The following is a 26016-nucleotide window of genomic DNA, read 5'->3' on the forward strand; positions in this document are numbered from 1 at the left end:
ACGGCACACACGGTGTGTGGGCGGATGCCTAATATACCACACGTGTGGCAGTTATCGGCGTCCTTATAAATAATGTGAAGTAACACTAAGTTATATAATTAAGTGAAAGTATACCGTACCTATATGAAAATTTCAAGGGCCTAATTTGTATTATGCATCGGGGCCTCAAATTTCTGGAGACGGCCCTGGTTGTAAGAAGGTTGTCAAATTTCTTGTCCTACTAGTTATGAGGATTAAAGGTGTGTTATCGTAGGAATTGATAGATATATAAAATAAATAAAAGTTTAAACAAAGAAGATTAATTGTAACAATGTATTCATTAAAATAGAATAGACCTAGGGGGCATAGTTTCACTAGAGGCATCTCTCCAAGCAGATAAATGTGGTGTGGTGAACAAATTACAGTTGGGCGGCGATTAAATTGCAATATTTATATTTATGACTATAAGCATTCGTTACATAATATTGCATAGGCATTACATCGATGATATGTAGAAGCTTAATCCAACTACATGTACAACTAATGCTCCACCTAAAGGCCGCTATCCGACATGCATCTCGAGGTATTAAGTTTGCAACAAACAGAGCATTGTAATAAGGATGATGACATAATGTAGACAACAAAACTATCATCCAAGTGTGATAAAGGAACCATCGTTTTATCCTTAGTAGAAACAATAGAATACATGTATTGTCCTTTTCTGTCACCGGGATATAAATCACCGCAAGATTGAACGCACTACCATACACAACTCCCTTTGAAGAACTGCCAATCAATCTGGCCAAACAAGATCAATAGATCGGAAAGCATACATGACTACTTCATTATGTAGCAAATAAACTTCAAAAGATTCAATATAATTCAGTGAACACTCTAATCATAAAGTGGCAATTCATCATATCTCATTAAACACAACCACCGATCCCGATCATGTGAGGTAGCACAAGGAAACTTTGTATTGAATCACAAGGGGGAGATGACACTAGTAGAAAAACGATTTTTAGTACCGGTTCGTAAGGACCTTTATTACCGGTTCTGGAACCGGCACTAAAGGGTGGGGACTAAAGGCCCCCCTTTAGTCCCGGTTCAACACGAACCGGGACCAAAGGCCCACCACATGGCACAAGGCGCGCTATGGTTTGGGGGATTTTTTTTTGAATTTTTTTTGAAATAAAGGAAAAAAAGCCTGCCTACTAGGCCTGCACGGCCTGCATACGACTAGAAACCCAACCTCTAGTTGGGCTAGGATGTAGGCCCGTACGGACCAGTAGGCCCCACAGGGCAGAAGACTTGCAATAGGCCCACAAAGGCCTGCTTAGAAAGGAGCTCAACACGGTAGCCGCGCCGGGGCTTATAAACCGGTGCGAGCTCCTCTCAACTAGCGAGATGGGACTAAACATTGTGCATTGCGGGTGGCAGCGCATCACCTTTAGTACCGGTTGGTGGCTCCAACCGGTACTAAAGGGGGGGGTCTTTAGTACCGGTTGGAGCCACCAACCCGTACTATAGGTCACAAATGAACCGGGACTAATGCATAGTCGTTTGAACCGGGACTAATGGTACCATTAATGCCGGTTCATTTACAAACCGGGACTAATGTGTCTCACGTAAAGTAGTTTTTCTACTAGTGGGATGCCATCTAGCTACTGCTATGGACCCTAAGGTCCTAAGTAAAATACTCAAACATGTAAAAAGAGGGGGTAAGAGGGAGCATGTTAAAATATATGCCGTTATGAGTTGATAATTAATATCAAGAAAAATCAAGACATACATTGTTTTGCAAGGAGATGCAATGAATGGGAAAACATTACAACCTCCAATCTTCCAAAGGAGTAACTAGGTTTCACTGTATTATTTATATCAAGGGGGTCTTTAATCACATGAACACTAACACAACAAACACATATCAATAGTAATTGGAATTAATCTTGTTACGCATGAGGTACGTAGGTATTACCTGCAGTGTAGAAATTTCTGTACGGAAAATGCATCCTGTCGACCCGGCGATTATTTTTAGTAATTAATCTGATCCGCATCGACTCAAGGTGCAACATGAAGTCACCACTGTATGTAGACGAGTATTTAACCAAAAACTACCACAATTCGCGGAAACGTGACAGAAAACTATCACTTTACGATTTTGTCCCGAAAACTACCATTTTTTTTATTAATCCGTGGCAAAAAACTACCAAGTGTGTAAACTGCTCGCTTTGCCTGGGTTAAACCCGAATCTGACTGCCCGACCCCACACATAAGCGGGCTAAAAATGCAATCGGGTCCCTAGTTTTTCTTAAAAAAAAGCAATCCAGTCCCTCACCATGTCCGCCGGCACCGCCTCCTTCTCCTCCTCGTCGCCGGCCAGCCTCGGGCCACCGCCGCGTCCTGGTCCTTCCACTCCTGTCCTTGTGTTGCTTCCCTGTTGACTCGAGCCGCTGATCATGTCCTCCGACGCCTGCCAGAGCCGCGCGGCCTCGCGGCGGATTGCGGCGGCCGGCGACGGCAGCGCCTCGTTGCAGTCAGCGGAGTAGCGGCCGGACACGCCGGCCAGCCTCGGGTGCACCGCCGCGTAGCACGTGGTCGCCGCTGCCTGCACGCGAGAAGAGAAGGCACTACGTACGTCAGCAAGAGGGGGCGAGCGGCGCATTAACTGCGGAAAGCAGAGCCTCCGGCGTGGCGGGGCAAGGCGCAGAACAGAGTGCAGCGATGACAGAGACATGTCCGCATATGATAATGCAGTTGAATGATCGTCACCTATGGGATGGTCTTGAGCAGCTTGGAGAGCAGTACGAAGACGAGATCTGTGATGAGCCCCTCTCGGTCACGGTTGAGGCGCGTCCTCATGATGCCGGGGTGCACGCAGTTCGCCGTCACGTCCGCGCCCATCTCCTGGAGGCGGGCGGCGAGCTCCTTGGTGTGCAGCATGTTGGCGAGCTTGGACACCGCGTAGGCCTGCGTCGCGTCGTAGGGTCTGGACGCGGCGGTGCACCCGAGGCTGGCTGGCGACGAGGAGGAGAAGGAGGCGGTGCCGGCGGACATGGTGAGGGACTGGATTGCTTTTTTAAGAAAAACTAGGGACCCGATTGCATTTTTAGCCCACTTATGTGTGGGGTCGGGCAGTCAGATTCGGGTTTAACCCAGGCAAAGCGAGCAGTTTTCACACTTGGTAGTTTTTTGCCACGGATTAATAAAAAAGTGGTAGTTTTCGGGACAAAATCGTAAAGTGGTAGTTTTCTGTCACGTTTCCGCGAATTGTGATAGTTTTTGGTTAAATACTCGTATGTAGACAAAACCACCACATTTAACTCCTCGTCATACCCCACCATCCCTCCATTTATGAAGTCGTTAGACAACATCCCCTCCAATTGATTGATTTTCTGCAGAAGCACCCATCCGGCAACACCATCAGAGTTGAGTTTCCTCTCCCATATATGAATGCCCAGTTTCGACATAGCGGCGAGGCCAAGAACGCTATCTTCATCTGTCCGTAAGAGCTGAAAGGACCAACGTTGGGCATCTACGGGCGTCTCGATGACAGCAAGAGTCTGCCTTTGAATATCGAATGCAAGGATTTGACCTCCATGCAGCAACCAGTAAACTGCACTCCTGATAAGGATGCTGGGCTTTAGCTTCATAACCATCCTTCTAGTCGACGCTGAGACAATATTCCCCCATACACCCGACACTGATTCGTAGGCACAAGCTAATGACGTCTTCAGGTCTCTACGGGAGCAGATCAAGACCAATTTGAAGGACGGGTTCAAGAAGCAATCGTCCTGCACATGCCCGTCTTGATCATCAACACACATCACCGTGGCGCTGCACCTACAGAAACTCTCCCTTTTGGCGTCGCGGAGCTCCAGTGGAAAAGGCACGCGGTGCTGCTGGCCGTTGAGGGGATCCCACACGAAGACCTCACACAGAGACTCGCTGAGCATGACGGCGAGGCCGTGGCGGCAGCCAAGGAACTCCCAATCCCCCGTGATCTCAGGCAGAAAGAAGCGCTCGGCAGGGATGCGATCGGGCGGGTCCAGGACAGGAATTAAGAAGGGATATGGGGTAGACCCTTTGAAGAAACCTAAGAGAGGAGGTTCCGGGTGGTGTCTGCTGAAACGGCGTAGGAAGCGGGGATCGGAGAGGATGCGGCGCCAGCGCGTGCATACGAGGGAGGCACGGGAGAGGGTTGACGGCAGCGGAGGCAGCCGGAGGAGGATCTCCCTGAGGAGGTCCTCATCCTCCAGAGGCGCTGGAATTGACATGGCGCGGCGGCCGGAGTTTTCTTCTTTTTCCGCGGAATCCTGGCACGGAACGACGCCCAGCACCACCCCTCCGGCTCCTGGACCTGCTGCGGTCGGAGCGGAAGGTCGGCGGATTGGAAGCGTGACGCGTGTGACAAGGGATCGAGATTGGAACTTATGTAGCTGTTAGATTGGAACTTCGTGTCCGTATGTTGGTGTGTGTCCGTTACTTGTACTGAGGTTACATGAGTAGGAATCAGTTTCGACTCCGTTCCATATGTGTCCGTACGCAGCCTATGTAAGAAACGATTCAAATAAAAACGGAGATCTGATCAAGTCGAAATACAGATCGACTCGGAGCAGGCGTACAATCTGGGTACTATCAACCCGCTAGTGCAGTTACAATCATTAATTCATTATGGACCCGGCTACGGAGCGCCGCTGTGCTCGTTCATTGATTTGAGCGCATCCTCGCTCACGCGCGTTGAACAGAACATCAAGCACTGCTCCGCGCAATGCATGCGTTGCTAGCAGCCACAACCAACACCCTCACTCGCCATGCATCCATCCATCCATGAGGCAGCAGCTAAGCCATCACGTACGTGTGTGTTTGACACGAAAAATAATAAAAACAACGATGGTTGTCGTGTTATTATCTCTCTACACGTCAGGGGAAATGAACATGCAGGCGTGCCAGTGTACTGAGTACACAAAGAAAACATAGGAAAACTTGTATTTTATTAATCTCTCGTGGGAGAAAACAAATTACATGATCCCTTTACATAAGCGCTCAATGGCCTGCTAGCTCGGCCGATAAGACTTGGGCGATTGTGAAGTTCTGGTTCACGGGGCCTCCGAAGGCTCCCGATTAATTACATCCGCGAGCCGGAGCCGCGAACCACCTCCGATTAAGCTGCTGCAATGGTCGTCGTCTTCAAGTCTCGTCTTCTCCAAGTGCTCGGTGATGATGTGGTGGAATAGAAGAGTGGAGCGATACGTCCGTTGCTCCGGCGATGCTTAGCCACATCCCTCCGGCTTGTCGATGTCCGATGATGTCTGGCCTCGTCAGCTCAGACAGATGGGCGGCCTTCGCCTCATCGGTGCCCGGCCTGGTGGTGTCCGCCTCGTCAGTGTAGGACATGGTGTGTCTTGTCTTCGCCTCGTCGGTGCCTGGCAAGATATGGGTAGCTTCATCGGAAAAAGACATGTCGGTGAAGTGGCTTCGCCTCGTCGGAGCTTGGACGGGGTTTGGGGAGTGTGTTGATGTAGAACTTGGAGTAGACTCGAGGGTCGCCGCATGGCGGCGTTGCTTGAAGATGACGACGATGCGAGCTCGTCGATGTAGACCTCAGACCGTCGCAGTTACAGGGACGGCCTCCACTTGGTATAGACGTCATCGCTTAGACACAAAGTCAAAGAAGATGGCCGCGACATATGGACGACCGGTGGTGCTGATGTAGACGACATCCTCGTCAGATGTAGAGTTGGCGACGCCATGTCGATGTAGCCGGGTGGCGTGTCGAGGCAGTCGGTGCCCTCGCCGGGAGAGAAGTTGATGAAGATGGCGAAGTCAGGTTGATGTAGAAGTCTTCCTCTTCGAGCCCGGGATTGGTGATGACGGCACTGGCGGGGTTGATGAAGATGGGCTGACGATGGGTGACTCCTCCTCCGTCCTTTTCAGTGGCGCATGGGCGAGCTCTGATCATCCAGCATGGCCTCCGTGGTGAGTCCTATCGTCCGCTCAACTCTGGATGCGCTGAAACAAGAGGGAAAGGAAAAGAGAATGAGATAGAGAGAAGATGGTACGTGTAGGCCTGGCACTGAAGAATATGGATGCCATGAGTTTGATCTTCCCTTGTCGTGGTAGATGATGTCGTGGCCTTAGATGTTGGTCTCCTCCTTTTTGCTGGTGCGTGGCTACACAGGTTCTCGCGGAAGAGCCATGTGTTGTTCCAGGTCTAGTACGTCTGCGCGCACAAGCCCATCATCGGTGCCAATATACACAGTCTCGGCGCGTCATCTGCATGCGGTCTTCATGGGTGCGCGCCTGGTTGCTGACGTGTCGCCGCCTCTTCAATGTCGTCGTGGTGGCGTAGATGGCACCGGGCTGCAGGCCGGTAGCTCTGACATCATCGTGGCGGTGGTGATGGAGATAACGCCGGGCTTCAGGCCGACAGCTCCAGTATCGTTGTGGCGGTTATGATGGAGCTGGGCCGCACGCCGGCGTGTTGGGGATAGCGTCGGGCTTGAGGCCGGCAGCTCCGATGTTGTCGTGGCGATGGTGACGGAGCCGGGACGCACGCCGGCATAGTGGAGATAGCGCCGGGCATGAGGCCGGCAGCTCCGCCGTTGCCGTGGCGATAATGATGGAACCGGGACGCACGCCGGCATGGTGGAGATAACGCCGGGCTTGAGGCCAGCAGCTCCGACGTTGTCGTGGCGATGGTGAGGGAGCCGGGATGCACGCCGGCATGGTGGAGATAACGCCGGGCTTGAGGCCGGCAGCTCCGACGTTGTCGTGGCGATGGTGATGGAGCCAGGCCACACGTCGGTCGTCCCTTCGATGTCGCCTCTGAGGTAGAGTTGGCGCCTTGCTGCTTGCCGGCGGCGCAACCTCGTGGTCTTGCGGACGCGACTGGCGTTGCCTCGGACCGCCGGCGAGATGCTGCCGCCGTGAGGGCGCGTGTATGAAGGCGATGTCGGCCGTCGCCGAGAGCGCACGCATCTCCTGGGAACAGCTTCGGGTTACTTGGCCGTCCCGGGCGTACACGCCGTGCGCGCTGCCGCAGGCGCTCCCTCGCCTCTCTGCTCCGTGTCCTGGAGGTGCTGCTCCCGGACACGCAGTAATATCCTGACCTGGGCACATAAGAGATGGATGGATGTAGAAAAATTATGTTGACCTGGATGAAGCTCCACGTTGTGTCATCGATAGCACGCTTGCCACCAACAGGCGTTCCGCGTAGGCTCCGCACTAGTGCATGCCACCTTAGCCGCTGGTGCATTCTGCTCGCTGTCGTGCGTCCTCCTCGTCGCATGCGCTGCTGCCACCGGACAGCGCCAGGCCGCGTGTATGTTGCAGGGCAAGTGTGTCGCTGCCGCGGGCGCGCCCAGTCCTCGGCCTCCTCCGTCCATCTCGTCGACGCTCCACCTTGGGCTGAAGAGAGAGATGAAATGAGAGAAGAAAACAGTGAGAAGATTAATTATATAAGCATGCCGTTGACAAAGAAGGATGCTCGTCTTGATTGTTGATGTAGGGTGTGGCATCCTAAGGCTTCGTCGGGCTCGCCAGCGGACGTTCGCTGTCGTCGCGGACGCCGGCGCATCATCTGCGGTCTAGGAGTGCACCGAGGCGGAGCGCATAGTCCGTCGCCGGGGTGCCGCGGCCTCCGTCGGTGCGTGTAGTCGCTGCCACCAGATGGGCGCGTCTCCTCTGGGCTCCTTCCTCCCCCCTCAAGCTGCGTACGTGCGTGAGTATATATAGGCAAAGGTGTGGGAATGGATAACTATGACCTTGCGCGTGCTCTACGTAAACCAGCTGCATGCGCGGACGGTGGTCCGGTTGATTCATCTGGCATTTGTTTAATATGCTCCATGCATGCATACGCACAGTGCAATACGTGAGTCATGCATGCACCTATAACTGTGATTAATTAACCAGACTGATTAGGCCACATGGATGCATGATACCCTCATCATGGCATGTACGTAAGCTGTGTCCATGCATAGCTCTTGTACTCTCACGCACATCCATTTGCTTGTTAACTGAGGCTCACTAGACCATGTACGTGTAGGCATAAGACTAGCCACAATAACATAGAGGAGTAACATGGGCATGTTACTACCTCTATAGTGGGGAGTAACATGTGTGGTAACATGCAACGCTTCATTTATTAGGCTATAGACTCATTTTGTCTTGATATGTGTGATGTTATTCATACTAGTAGTAACTAGCTATGTTACCACATGTCTCTCTTTCTTCATTTATTGCTTGTCACATTATCTATTTTATCTAGATATGTGTGATGTTATTACCTATGTTACTCCCACTGTGGGTAGTCTAATTAAATTATGATCCACCGATCTCAATGAACCCTTTTTATGAGAAAATCAATATCTTGGTTACACACGCAGGTGCACACGTATTAATGTCATATTTCATAATTGACAATCCCGAAATGGCGACAAAATCGCGTCGAACAGTGTGCATGGCAAAGTAGCTGGTCGGTGATGCCTAACACACGCGTGTGCTAGCTTGCTGCTTTGCTATGTTTTCTTACGCGCTTGCAACTGCTCGTGCTGCCTAGCTCGTTGTGTCGCCGCCGGTCGCCAAAACCTCACCAACCGATCCGTCTGCGAGCTGCCTAGTGTACCGTGCCGAGCGCCACCTCGTCGGCCGATCCGTCCATAGGTCACAAGTGTACCGCTCATTGGCACTGTTGGCCGGGAGCCAGGCCGACCGATCTTACGGCCCCGACGCCGAACTACGTCCCTCGTGTCCCTTCCTTTTGACGCGTATGCTAGATCGCATCCCTCGCAACCTCCTCTACGATGAATCGATGATCACTACGGCACCCGAGCACCGCGTCGTCACATGACCCTTGTCTATATCAAGCAAGTTCATCGGAAAGGAAGATTGTGCAACCACTTGTACGTAATACAAGTACATCTTTTGCTACATCGTATCACAACTCTTCATCGGTCCGAACCATAGAAATAACTATGGCGACCTTCTCATCATACTAGTCGTTGACTGTGTCACTGGCAAGGTCAGGTAACGCTATCACATACCGGAGTCACTATAAAAATCCGTAATGAGTATACCGACTTGGGTCAAGACCAACATCCTCGTCCGGAGCGGGGATAATTCGGCTAAGTTACTAAGTTACTTTTAGTTGAATTGCTTTGAGTTGTTGACACAAACCTAATTGAAAGGTATCTAAAACCTTTAGATATTGGCCGAAATATGGTCTTGATGACGTTTCTATTAATGAGGATTGGGCAACTCATTACATGCTTTTAGGCAATTGTATGGTTAATAGTGGGCAACTATGTTATCTTTCATGTATTGTGCATAAAAAAGGATCCAAACAGTGTAGGCAAACTCTGGTATCTTTCTCTGAAATTCTTAACGCATCTCTATGACATAAACCTAATTGAAATGTATCTAAAACCTTTAGATATTGGCCAAAGTATGGTCTTGGTGACGTTTCTGTTCATGAGGATTGGGCATCTCGATACCTTTCAATTAGGTCAGCATATTTTTGGTTGTTCATTATGGAAAATACGCCAGCAAAAGGAAAGAGCGCGCCTCGTCTCCTCATGTCACGTGCCCGTGAACCAGTACATGCCCACCCGAACCACGCGCCCCACCTGGTCCCCCTCTCCCCTCCTTTTCTTGGCTACTAGCGCCAATCACCCAAACGCCCAGCATGTCGTCCTTCTTCCTCTCCTCCCACATAACACTTTCCAGAATCATAGATCATGCTATTTTCAAAAGAGCAAACTTACCTGTGATTTTCAGGCAACTCATATTAAAATTTGAAGCAACTACTATCAGGCGTGTAAAAAAGGTCTACTCACATATAAGTTCCTTGCAGTAAAAAAATATCATGTATCCCCAATGCAAAAGTAAAAAACATGCAACAACTTTGCCTGTGATGATTTCAGGCAACTCATGCTAAAATTTGAAGCATCTAGTGTCCGGCATTAAAAAAGGGGTTGTTGCCCCTGTAAGGTCCTTGCAGTAATATCAGGAAACCCTTGTGCAGAAAACAAACAACCGCAAAAACAACAAACAGGATGTCATATATAGGTGACAGTAACCGCATATGTAGGTGCATTACATACACAAGTAAAAAATGAAAAAGAAACACGGTCACATAATATCAAAAGTTTACTAGCCATGTGTCCCTTCTCCCAACAAAAAGGCATGCTGGTTTTAAGCAACTATCTTGTGTGCTATAAGCAACTTTGTCCATGCAAAAATGTAAGAAGCTTTCTCAATGCAAATACAATCAAACTTTGTCCACAAAATTGGTAACTGTTTTTGTTAACAGCAAAAATATGCAGAAAATTTAACGAAAATGTTTATATCCTACTACTTAAAATGAAGCAACTTCCTCCCAGTTGCGCTGGCACCTATGACCCCGATGATGTGATTTAGCGGGCAACTTTGTGAAGTTTTCCAAACAACTCCATTGTTTTCTTTGGGCAACTACACAAAACCACACCCACACACGCATAGTCTTGTGCCTCGTATCTCTAGATATGACACCTGAAAAAGAGGGATAAAGAACATACACATGTTCATTTTTGAAGGGGTTCACAGATAAGCTTATAGTCCCCTAAAAACACTATGTCCCCATGACCAACACCACCCCCTCCCCCTCTACGATCATTCTTGCACCAAGGGATCCCACCCCTGAGGAGAAGAAATTCTTGACGCATCTCTGTGACACAAACCTAATAGAAATGTATCTAAAACCATTAGATATTGGGCAAAATATGGCCCTGATGATGTTTCTGTTCATGAAGATTGGGCAACTGGATACATGGTTTTAGGCAACTGTATGGTTGATTGTGGGCAACTGGATACATGGTTTTAGGCACCAAGGGATAAAGAACATACACATGTTTGTGTTGGAAATATGCCCTAGAGGCAATAATAAAATGGTTATTATTATATTTCCTTGTTCATGATAATTGTCTATTGTTCATGCTATAATTGTGTTATCCGGAAATCGTAATACATGTGTGAATACATAGACCACAACATGTCCCTAGTGAGCCTCTAGTTGACTAGCTCGTTGATCAACAGATAGTCATGGTTTCCTGACTATGGACATTGGATGTCATTGATAACGGGATCGCATCATTAGGAGAATGATGTGATGGACAAGACCCAATCCTAAGCATAGCACAAGATCGTGTAGTTCGTTTGCTAGAGCTTTTCCAAATGTCAAGTATCATTTCCTTAGACCATGAGATTGTGCAACTCCCGAATACCATAGGAGTGCTTTGGGTGTGCCAAACGTCACAACGTAACTGGGTGGCTATAAAGGTGCACTACGGGTATCTCCGAAAGTGTCTGTTGGGTTGGCACGAATCGAGACTGGGATTTGTCACTCCTTATGACGGAGAGGTATCTCTGGGCCCACTCGGTAATGCATCATCATAATGAGCTCAATGTGACCAAGTGTTTGGTCATGGGATCATGCATTACGTTACGAGTAAAGTGACTTGCCGGTAACGAGATTGAACAAGGTATTGGGATACCGACGATCGAATCTCGGGCAAGTAACGTACCGATTGACAAAGGGAATTGTATACGGGATTGATTGAATCCTCGACATCGTGGTTCATCCGATGAGATCATCGTGGAACATGTGGGAGCCAACATGGGTATCCAGATCCCGCTGTTGGTTATTGACCGGAGAGTCGTCTCGGTCATGTCTGCATGTCTCCCGAACCCGTAGGGTCTACACACTTAAGGTTCGGTGACGCTAGGGTTGTAGAGATACTAGTATGCGGTAACCCGAAAGTTGTTCGGAGTCCCGGATGATATCCTGGACGTCACGAGGAGCTCCGGAATGGTCCGAAGGTGAAGAATTATATATAGGAAGTCCAGTTTCGGCCACCGGGAAGGTTTCGGGGGTCACCGGTATTGTACCGGGACCACCGAAAGGGTCCCGGGGGTCCACCGGGTGGGGTCACCTATCCCGCAGGGCCCCATGGGCTGAAGTGGGGAAGGGAACCAGCCCCTGGTGGGCTGGTGCGCCCCCTTTGGGCCTCCCCTGCGCCTAGGGTTGGAAACCCTAGGGGTGGGGGGCGCCCCACTTGACTTGGGGGGCAAGTCCCCCCCTTGGCCGCCGCCCCCTTGGAGATGGGATCTCCTAGGGCCGGCGCCCCCCCAGGGGCCCTATATATTGAGGGGAGGAGGGAGGGCAGCAGCACCCAAGCCCTGGCGCCTCCCTCTCCCTCCCGTGACACATCTCCCTCCTCCCGCAGCGCTTGGCGAAGCCCTGTTGGAATCCCCGCTACTTCCACCACCACACCGTCGTGCTGCTGGGTCTCCATCAACCTCTCCTTCCCCCTTGCTGGATCAAGGAGGAGACGTCTTCCCAACCGTACGTGTGTTGAACGCGGAGGTGCCGTCCGTTCGGCGCTCGGTCATCGGTGATTTGGATCACGACGAGTACGACTCCATCAACCCCGTTCACTTGAACGCTTCCGCTTGCGATCTACAAGGGTATGTAGATGCACTCCTCTCTCTCGTTGCTAGATGACTCCATAGATTGATCTTGGTGATGCGTAGAAATTTTTGAATTTCTGCAACGATCCCCAACAGTGGCATCATGAGCTAGGTCTATGCGTAGTTTCTATGCACGAGTAGAACACAAACTTGTTGTGGGCGTAGATGTTGTCAATTTTCTTGCCACTACTAGTCTTATCTTGTTTCGGCGGCATCGTGGGATGAAGCGGCCCGGACCGACCTTACACGTACGCTTACGTGAGACAGGTTCCACCGACTGACATGCACTAGTTGCATAAGGTGGCTAGCGGGTGTCTGTCTCTCCCACTTTAGTCGGAACGGATTCGATGAAAAGGGTCCTTATGAAGGGTAAATAGAAATTGGCATATCACGTTGTGGTTTTGGCATAGGTAAGAAACGTTCTTGCTAAGAAATCTATAGCAGCCACGTAAAAAACTTGCAACAACAATTAGAGGACGTCTAACTTGTTTTTGCAGCATATGCCGTGTGATGTGATATGGCCAAAAGGATGTGATGAATGATATATGTGATGTATGAGATTGATCATGTTCTTGTAATAGGAATCACGACTTGCATGTCGATGAGTATGACAACCGGCAGGAGCCATAGGAGTTGTCTTTATTTTTGTATGACATGCGTGTCATTGAACAACGCCATGTAAATTACTTTACTTTATTGCTAAACACGTTAGCCATAGAAGTAGAAGTAATCGTTGGCGTGATAACTTCATGAAGACACGATGATGGAGATCATGATGATGGAGATCATGGTGTCATGCCGGTGACGAAGATGATCATGGCGCCCCGAAGATGGAGATCAGAAGGAGCAAAATGATATTGGCCATATCATGTCACTATTTGATTGCATGTGATGTTTATCATATTTTACATCTTATTTGCTTAGAACGACGGTAGCTTAAATAAGATGATCCCTCGCAATAATTTCAAGAAAGTGTTCCCCCTAACTGTGCACCGTTGCGAAGGTTCGTTGTTTCGAAGCACCACGTGATGATCGGGTGTGATAGATTCTAACGTTCGAATACAACGGGTGTAAGCCAGATTTACACACGCAATACACTTAGGTTGACTTGACGAGCCTAGTATGTACAGACATGGCCTCGGAACATGGAAGACCGAAAGGTCGAGCATGAGTCGTATAGAAGATACGATCAACATGAAGATGTTCACCGATGTTGACTAGCCCGTCTCACGTGATGATCGGACACGGCCCGGTTGACTCGGATCATGTTTCACTTAGATGACTAGAGGGATGTCTATCTGAGTGGGAGTTCATTGAATAATTTGATTAGATGAACTTAATTATCATGAACTTAGTCTAAAATCTTTACAATATGTCTTGTATATCAAATGGCCCACGCTAATGTTGCCCTCAACTTCAACGCGTTCCTAGAGAAAACCAAGCTGAAAGATGATGGCAGCAACTATACGGACTAGGTCCGGAACCTGAGGATCATCCTCATAGCTGCCAAGAAAGATTATGTCCTAGAAGCACCGCTAGGTGAAGCACCCATCCTAGAGAACCAAGACGTTATGAACGCTTGGCAGCAGCGTGCTGATGATTACTCCCTCGTTCAGTGCGGCAAGCTTTACAGCTTAGAACCGGGGCTCTAAAAGCGTTTTGAGCAACACGGAGCATATGAGATGTTCGAAGAGCTGAAAATGGTTTTCCAAGATCACGCCTGGGTCGAGAGATATGAAGTCTCCGACAAGTTCTTCAGTTGTAAGATGGAGGAAAATAGTTCTGTCAGTGAGCACATACTCAAAATGTCTGGGTTACACAACCGCTTGTCTCAGCTGGGAGTTAATCTCCCGGATGACGCGGTCATTGACAGAATCCTTCAGTCGCTTCCACCGAGCTACAAGAGCTTTGTGATGAACTTCAATATGCAGGGGATGGAAAGGACCATTCCTGAGGTATATTCAATGCTGAAATCAGCGGAGGTGGAGATCAAAAAGGAACATCAAGTGTTGATGGTGAATAAAACCATTAAGTTCAAGAAAGGCAAGGGTAAGAAGAACTTCAAGAAGGACGACAAGGGAGTTGCCGCGCCCGGTAAGCCAGTTGCCGGGAAGAAGCCAAAGAATGGACCCAAGCCTGAGACTGAGTGCTTTTATTGCAAGGGAAGTGGTCACTGGAAGCGGAACTGCCCCAAGTACTTAGCGGACAAGAAGGCCGGCAACACCAAAGGTATATGTGATATACATGTTATTGATGTGTACCTTACCAGCACTCGTAGTAGCTCCTGGGTATTTGATACCGGTGCGGTTGCTCATATTTGTAACTCAAAGCAGGAGCTGCGGAATAAACGGAGACTGGCAAAGGACGAGGTGACGATGCGCGTCGGGAATGGTTCCAAGGTCGATGTGATCGCCGTCGGCACGCTACCTCTACATTTACCTACGGGATTAGTTTTAAACCTCAATAATTGTTATTTAGTGCCAGCTTTGAGCATGAACATTGTATCTGGATCTCGTTTAATGCGAGATGGCTACTCATTTAAATCCGAGAATAATGGTTGTTCTATTTATATGAGAGATATGTTTTATGGTCATGCCCCACTGGTCAATGGTTTATTCTTGATGAATCTCGGACGTGATGTTACACATATTCATAGTGTGAATACCAAAAGATGTAAAGTTGATAACGATAGTCCCACATACTTGTGGCACTGCCGCCTTGGTCACATTGGTGTCAAGCGCATGAAGAAGCTCCATGCAGATGGACTTTTGGAGTCTCTTGATTACGAATCATTTGACACGTGCGAACCATGCCTCATGGGTAAGATGACCAAACTCCGTTCTCCGGAACAATGGAGCGAGCAACCAACTTATTGGAAATCATACATACCGATGTGTGTGGTCCAATGAGTGTCGAGGCTCGCGGAGGATATCGTTATGTTCTCACTCTCACTGATGATTTAAGTAGATATGGGTATGTCTACCTAATGAAACACAAGTCTGAAACCTTTGAAAAGTTCAAGGAATTTCAGAGTGAAGTTGAGAATCAACGTGACAGGAAAATAAAATTCTTACGATCAGATCGTGGTGGAGAATATTTAAGTCACGAGTTTGGTGCACACTTAAGGAAATGTGGAATAGTTTCACAACTCACGCCGCCTGGAACACCTCAGCGAAATGGTGTGTCCGAACGTCGTAATCGCACTCTATTGGATATGGTGCGATCTATGATGTCTCTTACCGATCTACCGCTCTCATTTTGGGGCTATGCTTTAGAGACTGCCGCATTCACTTTAAATAGGGCTCCATCGAAATCCGTTGAGACGACACCGTATGAATTATGGTTTGGGAAGAAACCTAAGCTGTCGTTTCTAAAAGTTTGGGGATGCGATGCTTATGTCAAGAAACTTCAACCTGAAAAGCTCGAACCCAAGTCGGAAAAATGCGTCTTCATAGGATACCCTAAGGAAACCATTGGGTATACCTTCTACCTCAGATCCGAAGGCAAGATCTTTGTTGCCAAGAACGGGTCCTTTCTCGAGAAAGAGTTTCTCTCGAAAGAAGTGAGTGGGAGGAAAGTGGAACTTGATGAGGTGATAGTCACCCCTTCCGAACCGGAAAGTAGCGCAGCGCGGGAAGATGTTCCTGTGGTGCCTGCACCGACTGGGGAGGAAGTTAATGATGATGATCATGAAGCTTCAGATCAAGTTACTGCTGAACTTCGTAGGTCCACAAGGACACGTTCCGCACCAGAGTGGTATGGCAACCCTGTCATGGAAATCATGTTGTTAGACAACGGTGAACCTTCGAACTATGAAGAAGCGATGGCGGGCCCGGATTCCAAAAAATGGCTTGAAGACATGCAATCCGAGATAGGATCCATGTATGAAAACGAAGTATGGACTTTGACTGACTTGCCCGATGATCGGCGAGCCATAGAAAATAAATGGATCTTTAAAAAGAAGACATACGCGGATGGTAATGTGACCATCTATAAGGCTCGACTTGTCGCTAAGGGTTATCGACAAGTTCAAGGGGTTGACTACGATGAGACTTTCTCACCCGTAGTGAAGCTGAAGTCCGTCCGAATCATGTTAGCAATTGCCGCATTCTATGATTATGACATATGGCAAATGGACGTCAAAACGGCATTCCTTAACGGCTTTCTTAAGGAAGAATTGTATATGATGCAGCCGGAAGGTTTTGTCGATCCTAAGAATGCTAACAAGGTATGCAAGCTCCAGCGCTCCATCTATGGGCTGGTGCAAGCATCTCGGAGTTGGAACATTCGATTTGATGAGATGATCAAAGCGTTTGGGTTTACACAGACTTATGGAGAAGCCTGTGTTTACAAGAAAGTGAGTGGGAGCTCTGTAGCATTTCTCATATTATATGTGGATGACATACTGTTGATGGGAAATGATATAGAATTCTTGGGAAGCATAAAGGCCTACTTGAACAAGTGTTTTTCAATGAAGGACCTTGGAGAAGCTGCTTATATATTAGGCATCAAGATCTATAGAGATAGATCAAGACGCCTCATTGGTCTTTCACAAAGTACGTACCTTAACAAGATATTGAAGAAGTTCAATATGGATCAGTCCAAGAAGGGGTTCTTGCCTGTATTGCAAGGTGTGCAATTGAGCACGGGTCAATGCCCGACCACGGCAGAAGATAGAGAAAAGATGAGTGTCATCCCCTATGCCTCGGCCATAGGGTCTATTATGTATGCCATGCTGTGTACCAGACCTGATGTAAACCTTGCCGTAAGTTTGGTAGGAAGGTACCAAAGTAATCCCGGCATGGAACACTGGACAGCGGTCAAGAATATCCTGAAGTACCTGAAGAGGACTAAGGATATGTTTCTCGTTTATGGAGGTGACGAAGAGCTCGTCGTAAAGGGTTACGTCGATGCTAGCTTCGACACAGATCTGGATGACTCTAAGTCACAAACCGGATACGTGTATATTTTGAATGGTGGGGCAGTAAGCTGGTGCAGTTGCAAGCAAAGCGTTATGGCGGGATCTACATGTGAAGCGGAATACATGGCGGCCTCAGAGGCAGCACAAGAAGCAATCTGGGTGAAGGAGTTCATTACCGACCTAGGAGTTATTCCCAATGCGTCGGGCCCGATGACTCTCTTCTGTGACAACACTGGAGCTATTGCCCTTACCAAGGAGCCCAGGTTTCACAGGAAGACCAGGCATATCAAGCGTCGCTTCAATTCCATTCGTGAAAGTGTTCAAAATGGAGACATAGATATTTGTAAAGTACATACGGACCTGAATGTAGCAGATCCGTTGACTAAACCTCTCCCTAGAGCAAAACATGATCAACACCAGAACTCTATGGGTGTTCGATTCATCACAATGTAACTAGATTATTGACTCTAGTGCAAGTGGGAGACTGTTGGAAATATGCCCTAGAGGCAATAATAAAATGGTTATTATTATATTTCCTCGTTCATGCTATAATTGTGTTATCCGGAAATCGTAATACATGTGTGAATACATAGACCACAACATGTCCCTAGTGAGCCTCTAGTTGACTAGCTCGTTGATCAATAGATAGTCATGGTTTCCTGACTATGGACATTGGATGTCATTGATAACGGGATCACATCATTAGGAGAATGATGTGATGGACAAGACCCAATCCTACGCATAGCACAAGATCGTGTAGTTCGTTTGCTAGAGCTTTTCCAAATGTCAAGTATCATTTCCTTAGACCATGAGATTGTGCAACTCCCGGATACCATAGGAGTGCTTTGGGTGTGCCAAACGTCACAACGTAACTGGGTGGCTATAAAGGTGCACTACGGGTATCTCCGAAAGTGTCTGTTGGGTTGGCACGAATCGAGACTGGGATTTGTCTCTCCGTATGACGGAGAGGTATCTCTAGGCCCACTCGGTAATGCATCATCATAATGAGCTCAATGTGACCAAGTGTTTGGTCACGGGATCATGCATTACGGTACGAGTAAAGTGACTTGCCGGTAACGAGATTGAACAAGGTATTGGGATACCGACGATCGAATCTCGGGCAAGTAACGTATCGATTGACAAAGGGAATTGTATACGGGATTGATTGAATCCTCGACATCGTGGTTCAGCCGATGAGATCATCGTGGAACATGTGGGAGCCAACATGGGTATCCAGATCCCGCTGTTGGTTATTGACCGGAGAGTCGTCTCGGTCATGTCTGCATGTCTCCCGAACCCGTAGGGTCTACACACTTAAGGTTCGGTGACGCTAGGGTTGTAGAGATACTAGTATGTGGTAACCCGAAAGTTGTTCGGAGTCCCGGATAAGATCCCGGACGTCACGAGGAGTTTCGGAATGGTCCGGAGGTGAAGAATTATATATAGGAAGTCCAGTTTCGGCCACCGAGAAGGTTTCGGGGGTCACCGGTATTGTACCGGGACCACCGAAAGGGTCCCGGGGGTCCACCGGGTGGGGCCACCTATCTCGGAGGGCCCCATGGGCTGAAGTGGGGAAGGGAACCAGCCCCTGGTGGGCTGGTGCGCCCCCTTTGGGCCTCCCCTGCGCCTAGGGTTGGAAACCCTAGGGGTGGGGGGCGTCCCACTTGACTTGGGGGGCAAGTCCCCCCCCCCCTGGCCGCTGCCCCCCTTGGAGATGGGATCTCCTAGGGCCGGCGCCCCCCCAGGGGCCCTATATATAGAGGGGGGAGGGAGGGCAGCAGCACCCAAGCCCTGGCGCCTCCCTCTCCCTCCCGTGACACATCTCCCTCCTCCCGCAGCGCTTGGCGAAGCCCTGTTGGAATCCGCGCTACTTCCACCACCACACCGTCGTGCTGCTGGGTCTCCATCAACCTCTCCTTCCCCCTTGCTGTATCAAGAAGGAGGAGACGTCTTCCCAACCGTACGTGTGTTGAACGCGGAGGTGCCGTCCGTTCGGCGCTCGGTCATCGGTGATTTGGATCACGACGAGTACGACTCCATCAACCCCGTTCACTTGAACGCTTCCGCTCGCGATCTACAAGGGTATGTAGATGCAGTCCTCTCTCTCTCGTTGCTAGATGACTCCATAGATTGATCTTGGTGATGCGTAGAATTTTTTTAATTTCTGCAACGATCCCCAACAGTTTGTTTTTGGAGGGGTTCACAAAAACGAACTTAATACCCTAAAAACACATTGTGGTTTTAGTAATGTCCACATGGCCAACTCCACCCCCTCCCCCCTCGACGATCATTCACCAAAATGTTTATGACCGCACCAAGGGATTACACCCGAGGAAAAGAAATTCTTGACGCATCTCTACGATACAAACCTAATTGAAAGGTATCTAAAACCTTTAGATACTGGCCAAAATATGGTCTTGGTAATGTTTCTGTTCATGAGGATTGGACAACTGGATACATGGTATTAGGCAAGAGTATGGTTGACTGTGGGAAACTATGACACCTGAGAAAAAAGGATAAAGAACAAACACGTGTTTGTTTTTGGAGGGGTTCACACTTCACAGAAACAAACTTCATCCTCTAAAAACACTTCGTGGTATTAGTTATGTCCCCATGACCGGCTCCCCCCCTCTACAATCATTCGCCAAAGTGTTTACGATTTCACCAAGGGAATCCACCCGAGGAGAAGAAATTCTTGATGCATTTCTTCGACACAAACCTAATTGAAAGGTATCTAAAACCTTTAGATACTGACCAAAATATGGTCTCGGTAATGTTTCTCTTCATGAGGATTGAGCAACTGGATACATGGTTTTAGGAAAGAGTATGCTTGACTGTGGGCAACTATGACACTTGAGAAAAAAAGATAAAGAACATACACATGCTCGTTTTTTGAGGGGTTCACAGAAGCAAACTTAATCCCCGGTTTTAGTTATGTCCCCATGACCAGCTCCACCCCCCTCTACGATCACTTGCCAAGTATTTACAATCGCGCCAAGGGAAACCACCCGAGGAGAAGAAATTCTTAACGCACCTCTATGCCACAAACTTAATTGAAAGGTATCTAAAACCTTTACATATTGGCAAAATTTATGGTACCGGTAATCTTTCTATTCATGAGGATTGGGTAATTAGATACATGGTTTTAGGCAACTTTACCTAAAAAAGGATAAAGAACATACTCATGTTTGTTTTTGGAGGGGTTCACAAAAAAAACTTGATCCCCTAGTTTTAGTTATGTCACCATGACCAATTTCACCCCTCCCCTCTACAATCATTCGCCATGTATTTACAAATCGCAATAAGAATCCTAACCACGGAGAAGAAATTCTTGACGCAACTCTATGACACAAACTTAATTGAAAGGTATCTAAACCTTTAGATATTGGCCAAAACATGGTCTTGATAATGTTTCTGCTCATGAGGATTGGGCAACTGGATACATGGTTTTAGGCAATTGTATGGTTAATTGTGGACAACTATGTTATCTTCCAAGACTTCTGCATTAAAAAAGGGATCCGAATTGTGAAGGGCAACTCTGGAATATTTTTTTGTGTGTGTTTTTGTTGCTTTGTGATTTATGGCCTACAGTTGCTCTATTTTGGTTGAAAGTTGCACCATCCTTATTGGCCCCTTTTTGTGTTGCTATTTTCAAAGTGAGGATAATGCAGGGTTTCAAGACGGGTCGTCGGACCAAGCTTCTAGTTAGTTTGAAAGATAATGTCATGAAGAGTAATCAACCTGGTTTGTATCATGTTGCTTTCTTTGATGTGGTTACTTTTACCAGCTAAAGGAGGCAGCCCCAAATTTCCTTTTCAAGTGTAAAATGGATGAGGAGGGGGGGGTGAGAATTTAGTTTCGATGAATGGTCCACCATAGAAAACTTATGCATTGGCTTATCATGATTGTGTCTCGTTCGATGGAACCAACCTTACAAACATGTATAACCTGGGGATGCACAAACATGAAATGATAGGAAAAAAATAAAAGTTGTAAATTAAAACAAAAAAAGCAACTATATTCTCTAACACTGGCAACCGAAGTGTGATACATGGGCCACTATACTCTCTAACACTGGCAATAGTACGATGCAACTATTGTCGATCAACTCAACAATATGTCAAACAGAAAGAAGCATGTGTGATATATGTAAAAACAAAAAAAAAGGTATCTCAAAAATGAAAAAAGGATATCTCAGCACCCACATGTACCCCATGTTGCTCCGCTGTTTCACCTCGTGCATCATTGGCATCATCGACCCTTTTTGCTTTTGCATGTCATTCTGGGAACACAGAAGAAAAAAACATGATGAGCGACAAAACAAAAAGTTAAGCATACATACGCTTCTTAGTCAACAACTATACACCCCTTAACCAAACACATGATGAGGGACGAAACACAAAAAAGTAAGCAAACACATTGAGCGGAAAAACACAAAAAAGTAGGCAACTAGCATACACTACTTGGGCAACTGATGTGCACCCCGAAACCCACCCTATGCAACTTCTCAAAACTGTTAGAAGTTGATAAACAGTAGTCATGGGTTTCACCCACTACCACCCCTGGTTCCATAAATAAAAATCTTGGGATTTTTCAATAAAAATCAATGATAAAAAAAATGCTCCAGAGCACATCACAAAATACGTGTGCTCTGATTTGTCTGACAAACAGCCGATACATAAAAAAAAAACTGGATGAACCAATGGACATTTTGCAAACCTCTCACAAACGTTGTTGTACATACATAGGCACAAGCACATGCATACACAACTCATGTGTTGAGCTACTCCTTTGCAGCTCGGCACTAAGCCTATACATGAAAATCTCTTCATCAGAGTAGTTACACCTCTCCCATGTTGCCTTAACCAGACATATTTAGCAAATCGATCAATTTCCAGTGACTAGTGAGTAGTAATTCTAATCCAACTAGGAGCAGGTCTCTGACACTAAAAAGTTCAATATTCATCTGGCTCAAAACCATCCCACCCCAACCCCCTTATCAACTCCCTCCTTACTTAAAATATCTGAGCAACTACTACTCAAGTTGAAAGCAACTCATGCCGCATTATCAACAACTCTTGTATTTCAACTATCTCGCCTTGTCTCTCATTCTAGTTTGCTCTCGCCACCACCGCTGACGTGCCCGTGCTCAGCTCTGGAGATGCCACCATGACCTGCCCACACCCAACCTCCTCCCGGCACAAAAATCTCTCCCCATGCAAAAATCTCTAAGCAAACTCCGGTCCTGGCGAATCAGTAAACAACCCACGCCACTGTCGTGCCCCTTGTGCACTACCCCCATGACAACGCTACTCCGGCGAAGAAAGGAACAACGGCCACGCCTACCCGCATACCCTTCAAACCACCCCACCCTCCTCCCGACCACAAAAATTGTCGAAACGCTTGTCTCGATTTGGCTGCCGCACGGGTCAATACCGGTCGCTATCATGCCCCCGTTCGACTCCGCGGCCACGCCACCACGAAACCGAGCCATCCCTCGAAACGTCCGAATTTTTTTTGAATTGAGCACGGGGAAGAGTGGGAGCAAGGTTTACCTCTGCGTCGCCTATTTGCGCCTATGGTCGCCTCCCATGATGGCGAATCCCGGCAGAAACCACACCAAACTCACCGAAACCCTCGCTTCGTCGTCATCAGAGGGAAATGGGGAATGAGAGCACTTACTTGTGGCTAAAAAGTGAAGCAACTAGAATGGTAAAAACATCCTGATGGTAAAAATCAGTACAATCTACAACCAAAAACACTGATTTTCATTTCTTAGAAGTAGTAAAAAACAAATAATTTCATTCAGACGATGCTTGCTTTTGCGCAAGAGCAGTCAGGTACCCCTGGTTTCCTGATAGACTTTTCCCAAAAAACAACTCCAGGTTGTAAATTTGAAGCAACTTTACTTATAACTGAGGCAACTCATGCTAAAAAGTGAAGCAGCTAGAATGCGAAATAATAATAATCTTGGTGCAGTACAATCTCCAAGTAAAAACACTGATTCCATTTTGAACAAGTTGTTAAGAACTAGTGGTATAACTCAAAGGCACACCTTATACAAATGAAGAACTTGATAGAAACTAATTAATCAGTTTAATACACCAGTAACATAAACAAAAAAAGCATTCTTCATCTTATTAATTATGTAACCATGACAAAAAGACATGCTTATAGCAAAAATAGAAATTACCTCACCTGTTCAACCAAAACAGCACATTGGCAGATCTCTTGTGTTCAGAGATTTGGATCCACCCATTTCCACCCAACTCCCCTGCCTATATCAAATAAAGCCCAATAAATCAACAAAAAACATGGAGAAGTTGGATCATGACAATGCATGGTATGCTTTTGTGACAACTACAGTACATGAAGCCACATTCGCTGTCAGGTGGAAAAGATAATTGTAATATTCCTTTACCAAGACATGTTTGGACTACTTAGAAGTTTAGAGAAAATACATTCATACAGAACACAACTGCGGAGACTATGTACAGGTTAATGCCCAATATGGCTGAAAGAAAATATGCACAAATTGGAAAAACTCAGTCTACTCAAATTGAGAATTACTTGTTATTGCTCGAATTTGGAGAAGTAGTATTATTTTTCCGATAAAAAAGTACATGCCGCCATGAATTGATGATTAGTATGAAGAACAAATAAGACAAACATTGTCTTGCAAGCAGACAGATTGAGTGAAAAAACGTAACACAAGTTTTTAATTATCCAATCGAGAGTAACTATTTTTCAAATATTAGATGGTTTCACTATATTATTTGCATGGAGTAGACAACTAATCACATCACATGAACAATAATACAACAAACACATATCAATAGTAATTGGAACTAATCTTGTTACAAATGAGGTACAGAGGTATTACCTGCAGTGTAGAAATTTCTGTAGGGAAAATAAACCGTATCAGCCCACTCATCCGTTTTAGAAATTAATCTGATCTGCATCGACTTAAGGTGGAGCATGAAGTCACCACTGTACGTAGACAGAATCATCACAATTAACTCCTCGTCATACCCCACCATCTCTGCATTTCTGAAGGTGCAAGAAGAGATCCCCTCCAATTGATTGATTTTCTGCAGAAGCACCCATCCGGCAAGACCATCAGAGTTCAGTTTCCTCTCCCATATATGAATGCCCTCCGACATATGAATGCCGGGTTTCGACTTAACGGCGAGGCCAAGAACACTATCGTCATCTGTCCGTAGGAGCTGAAAGGACCAGTTGTTGACATGTTGGGCCTCTGCCGGCATCTCAATGACACCAAGAGTCTGCCTTTCAGTATCAAATGCAAGGATTTCGCGTCCATGAAACAACCAGTAAACTGTTTCCCCGATGAGGATGCCGGGCCTTAGTTTCAGAACCATATCTGTAGTCGACGTCGAGACAATATTCCCCCATACACCCGACGCCGATTCATAGACACAAGCGAATGATGTCTTCAAGTCTCTACTGGTGCAGATCAAGACCAACTTGAAGGCCGGGCTCAAGAAGCAATCATGGTGCAAATGCCCGTCTTGATCGTCAGAACAAATCACCGTGGCGCTGCACCTACAGAAGCTCTCCCTTTTGGTGTCGCGGAGCTCCGATGGAAAAGGCACGCGGTGCTGCTGGCCGTTGAGGGGATCCCACACGAAGATCTCACACAGCGACTCGCTGAGCATGACGGCGAGGCCGTGGCGGCAGGCAAGTAATTCCCAATCCAGCCCGTGCTCGGGCACAAACAAGCGTTGGGCCGGGATACGATTGGGCGGGTCCAAGACGGGAGTGAAGATGGGAGTGAAGACAAGAGACCCTTTAGAGAAACCCAACGGAGGAGGTTCCAGGTGTTGTCTCCTGAAGCTGTGAAGAAACCGAACAAAGAAGCGTTCGGCGGGGATGCGGTCGGGCTGGTCCAAGATGGGAGTGAAGGCGGAATATGTGAGACGAGACACTTTGAAGAAGCCCAGCAGAGGAGGTTCCGGGTGGTGTCTGCTCAAACGGCGGAGGAAGCGGGGATCGGAGAGGATGCGGCGCCAGCTCGCGCATACGAGGGAGGCGCGGGAGAGGATTGACGGCAGCGGTGGGAGCCGGAGGAATATCTCCCGGAGGATGTCCTCATCCTCCAGCGGCGCTGGCATTGGCATGGCGCGGCGGCCGGAGTTTTCGTCTTCTTGTTTCCGGCAAGCAGCTAGCCTGTCCGCGTGAAGCCTGGCACGCGAGAAAGCGGAACGACCTCCCGGAGCTGCTGCGGACGTAAGCGGGACCGGAAGCGGGACGCGTGTGGCAAGGCAGGGGATCGAGATTGGAAGTTTGCTATACGTTGAACTCAGCGGTAAGATTGGAACTCCGTGTCCGTGTGTGTGTGTGTGTATATATATATATATATATATATATATATATATATATATATATATATATATATATGCCCGTTTGGTTACAAAAAGAGGACAAGTTAGTTTCGATTCCGTTCAATATGTGTCAGTTCGTAGCTCGGAAAGTCAGATTCTTTTGTGATCCGTGCCGAGCCTCTCCCCTACTACTCTACATAAGAAACGATTTTTCAAATAAAAGCAGGGATAAATAGACTGTACGGATTCAAGATGGCAACGGGG

The 26016-nt window shown here is 47.5% G+C and overlaps 2 protein-coding genes and 1 pseudogene across 2 annotated transcripts; all 3 read right to left on the reverse strand.

The window, feature by feature from the left end:
• Positions 1-2290: 2290 nt before the first annotated feature.
• On the reverse strand, positions 2291-3063 carry LOC123140829 (short-chain dehydrogenase TIC 32, chloroplastic-like; annotated as a pseudogene).
• Positions 2982-4387, reverse strand: LOC123140828 (uncharacterized). Its single transcript, XM_044560103.1, has one exon. It carries the CDS (start codon positions 4254-4256, stop codon positions 3069-3071), a length of 1188 nt encoding a protein of 395 aa, XP_044416038.1. The 5' UTR covers positions 4257-4387; the 3' UTR covers positions 2982-3068.
• A 2045-nt stretch (positions 4388-6432) lies between these two features.
• On the reverse strand, positions 6433-25679 carry LOC123142342 (uncharacterized). Its single transcript, XM_044561298.1, has 2 exons — positions 24291-25679; positions 6433-7091 (listed from the first exon to the last, which is right to left on the reverse strand). Exons 1-2 carry the CDS (start codon positions 25546-25548, stop codon positions 6433-6435), a joined length of 1917 nt encoding a protein of 638 aa, XP_044417233.1. The 5' UTR covers positions 25549-25679.
• Positions 25680-26016: the final 337 nt, after the last annotated feature.

The sequence above is a fragment of the Triticum aestivum genome, chromosome 6D (genome assembly GCF_018294505.1).
Source record: "Triticum aestivum cultivar Chinese Spring chromosome 6D, IWGSC CS RefSeq v2.1, whole genome shotgun sequence".
Classification (NCBI taxonomy): Eukaryota; Viridiplantae; Streptophyta; class Magnoliopsida; order Poales; family Poaceae; genus Triticum; species Triticum aestivum.

What these genes read in the sequence shown, in the direction of transcription:
- LOC123140828 (XM_044560103.1), bottom strand. Translation starts at nt 4,256, where the DNA reads ATGTCAATTCCAGCGCCTCTGGAGGATGAGGACCTCCTCAGGGAGATC.
- LOC123142342 (XM_044561298.1), bottom strand. Translation starts at nt 25,548, where the DNA reads ATGCCAATGCCAGCGCCGCTGGAGGATGAGGACATCCTCCGGGAGATA. An exon ending in CAGAAATTTCTACACTGCAG is followed by an intron (nt 7,092 to 24,290) that starts GTAATACCTCTG and finishes TTATGTGCCCAG; the next exon opens with GTCAGGATATTACTGCGTGT.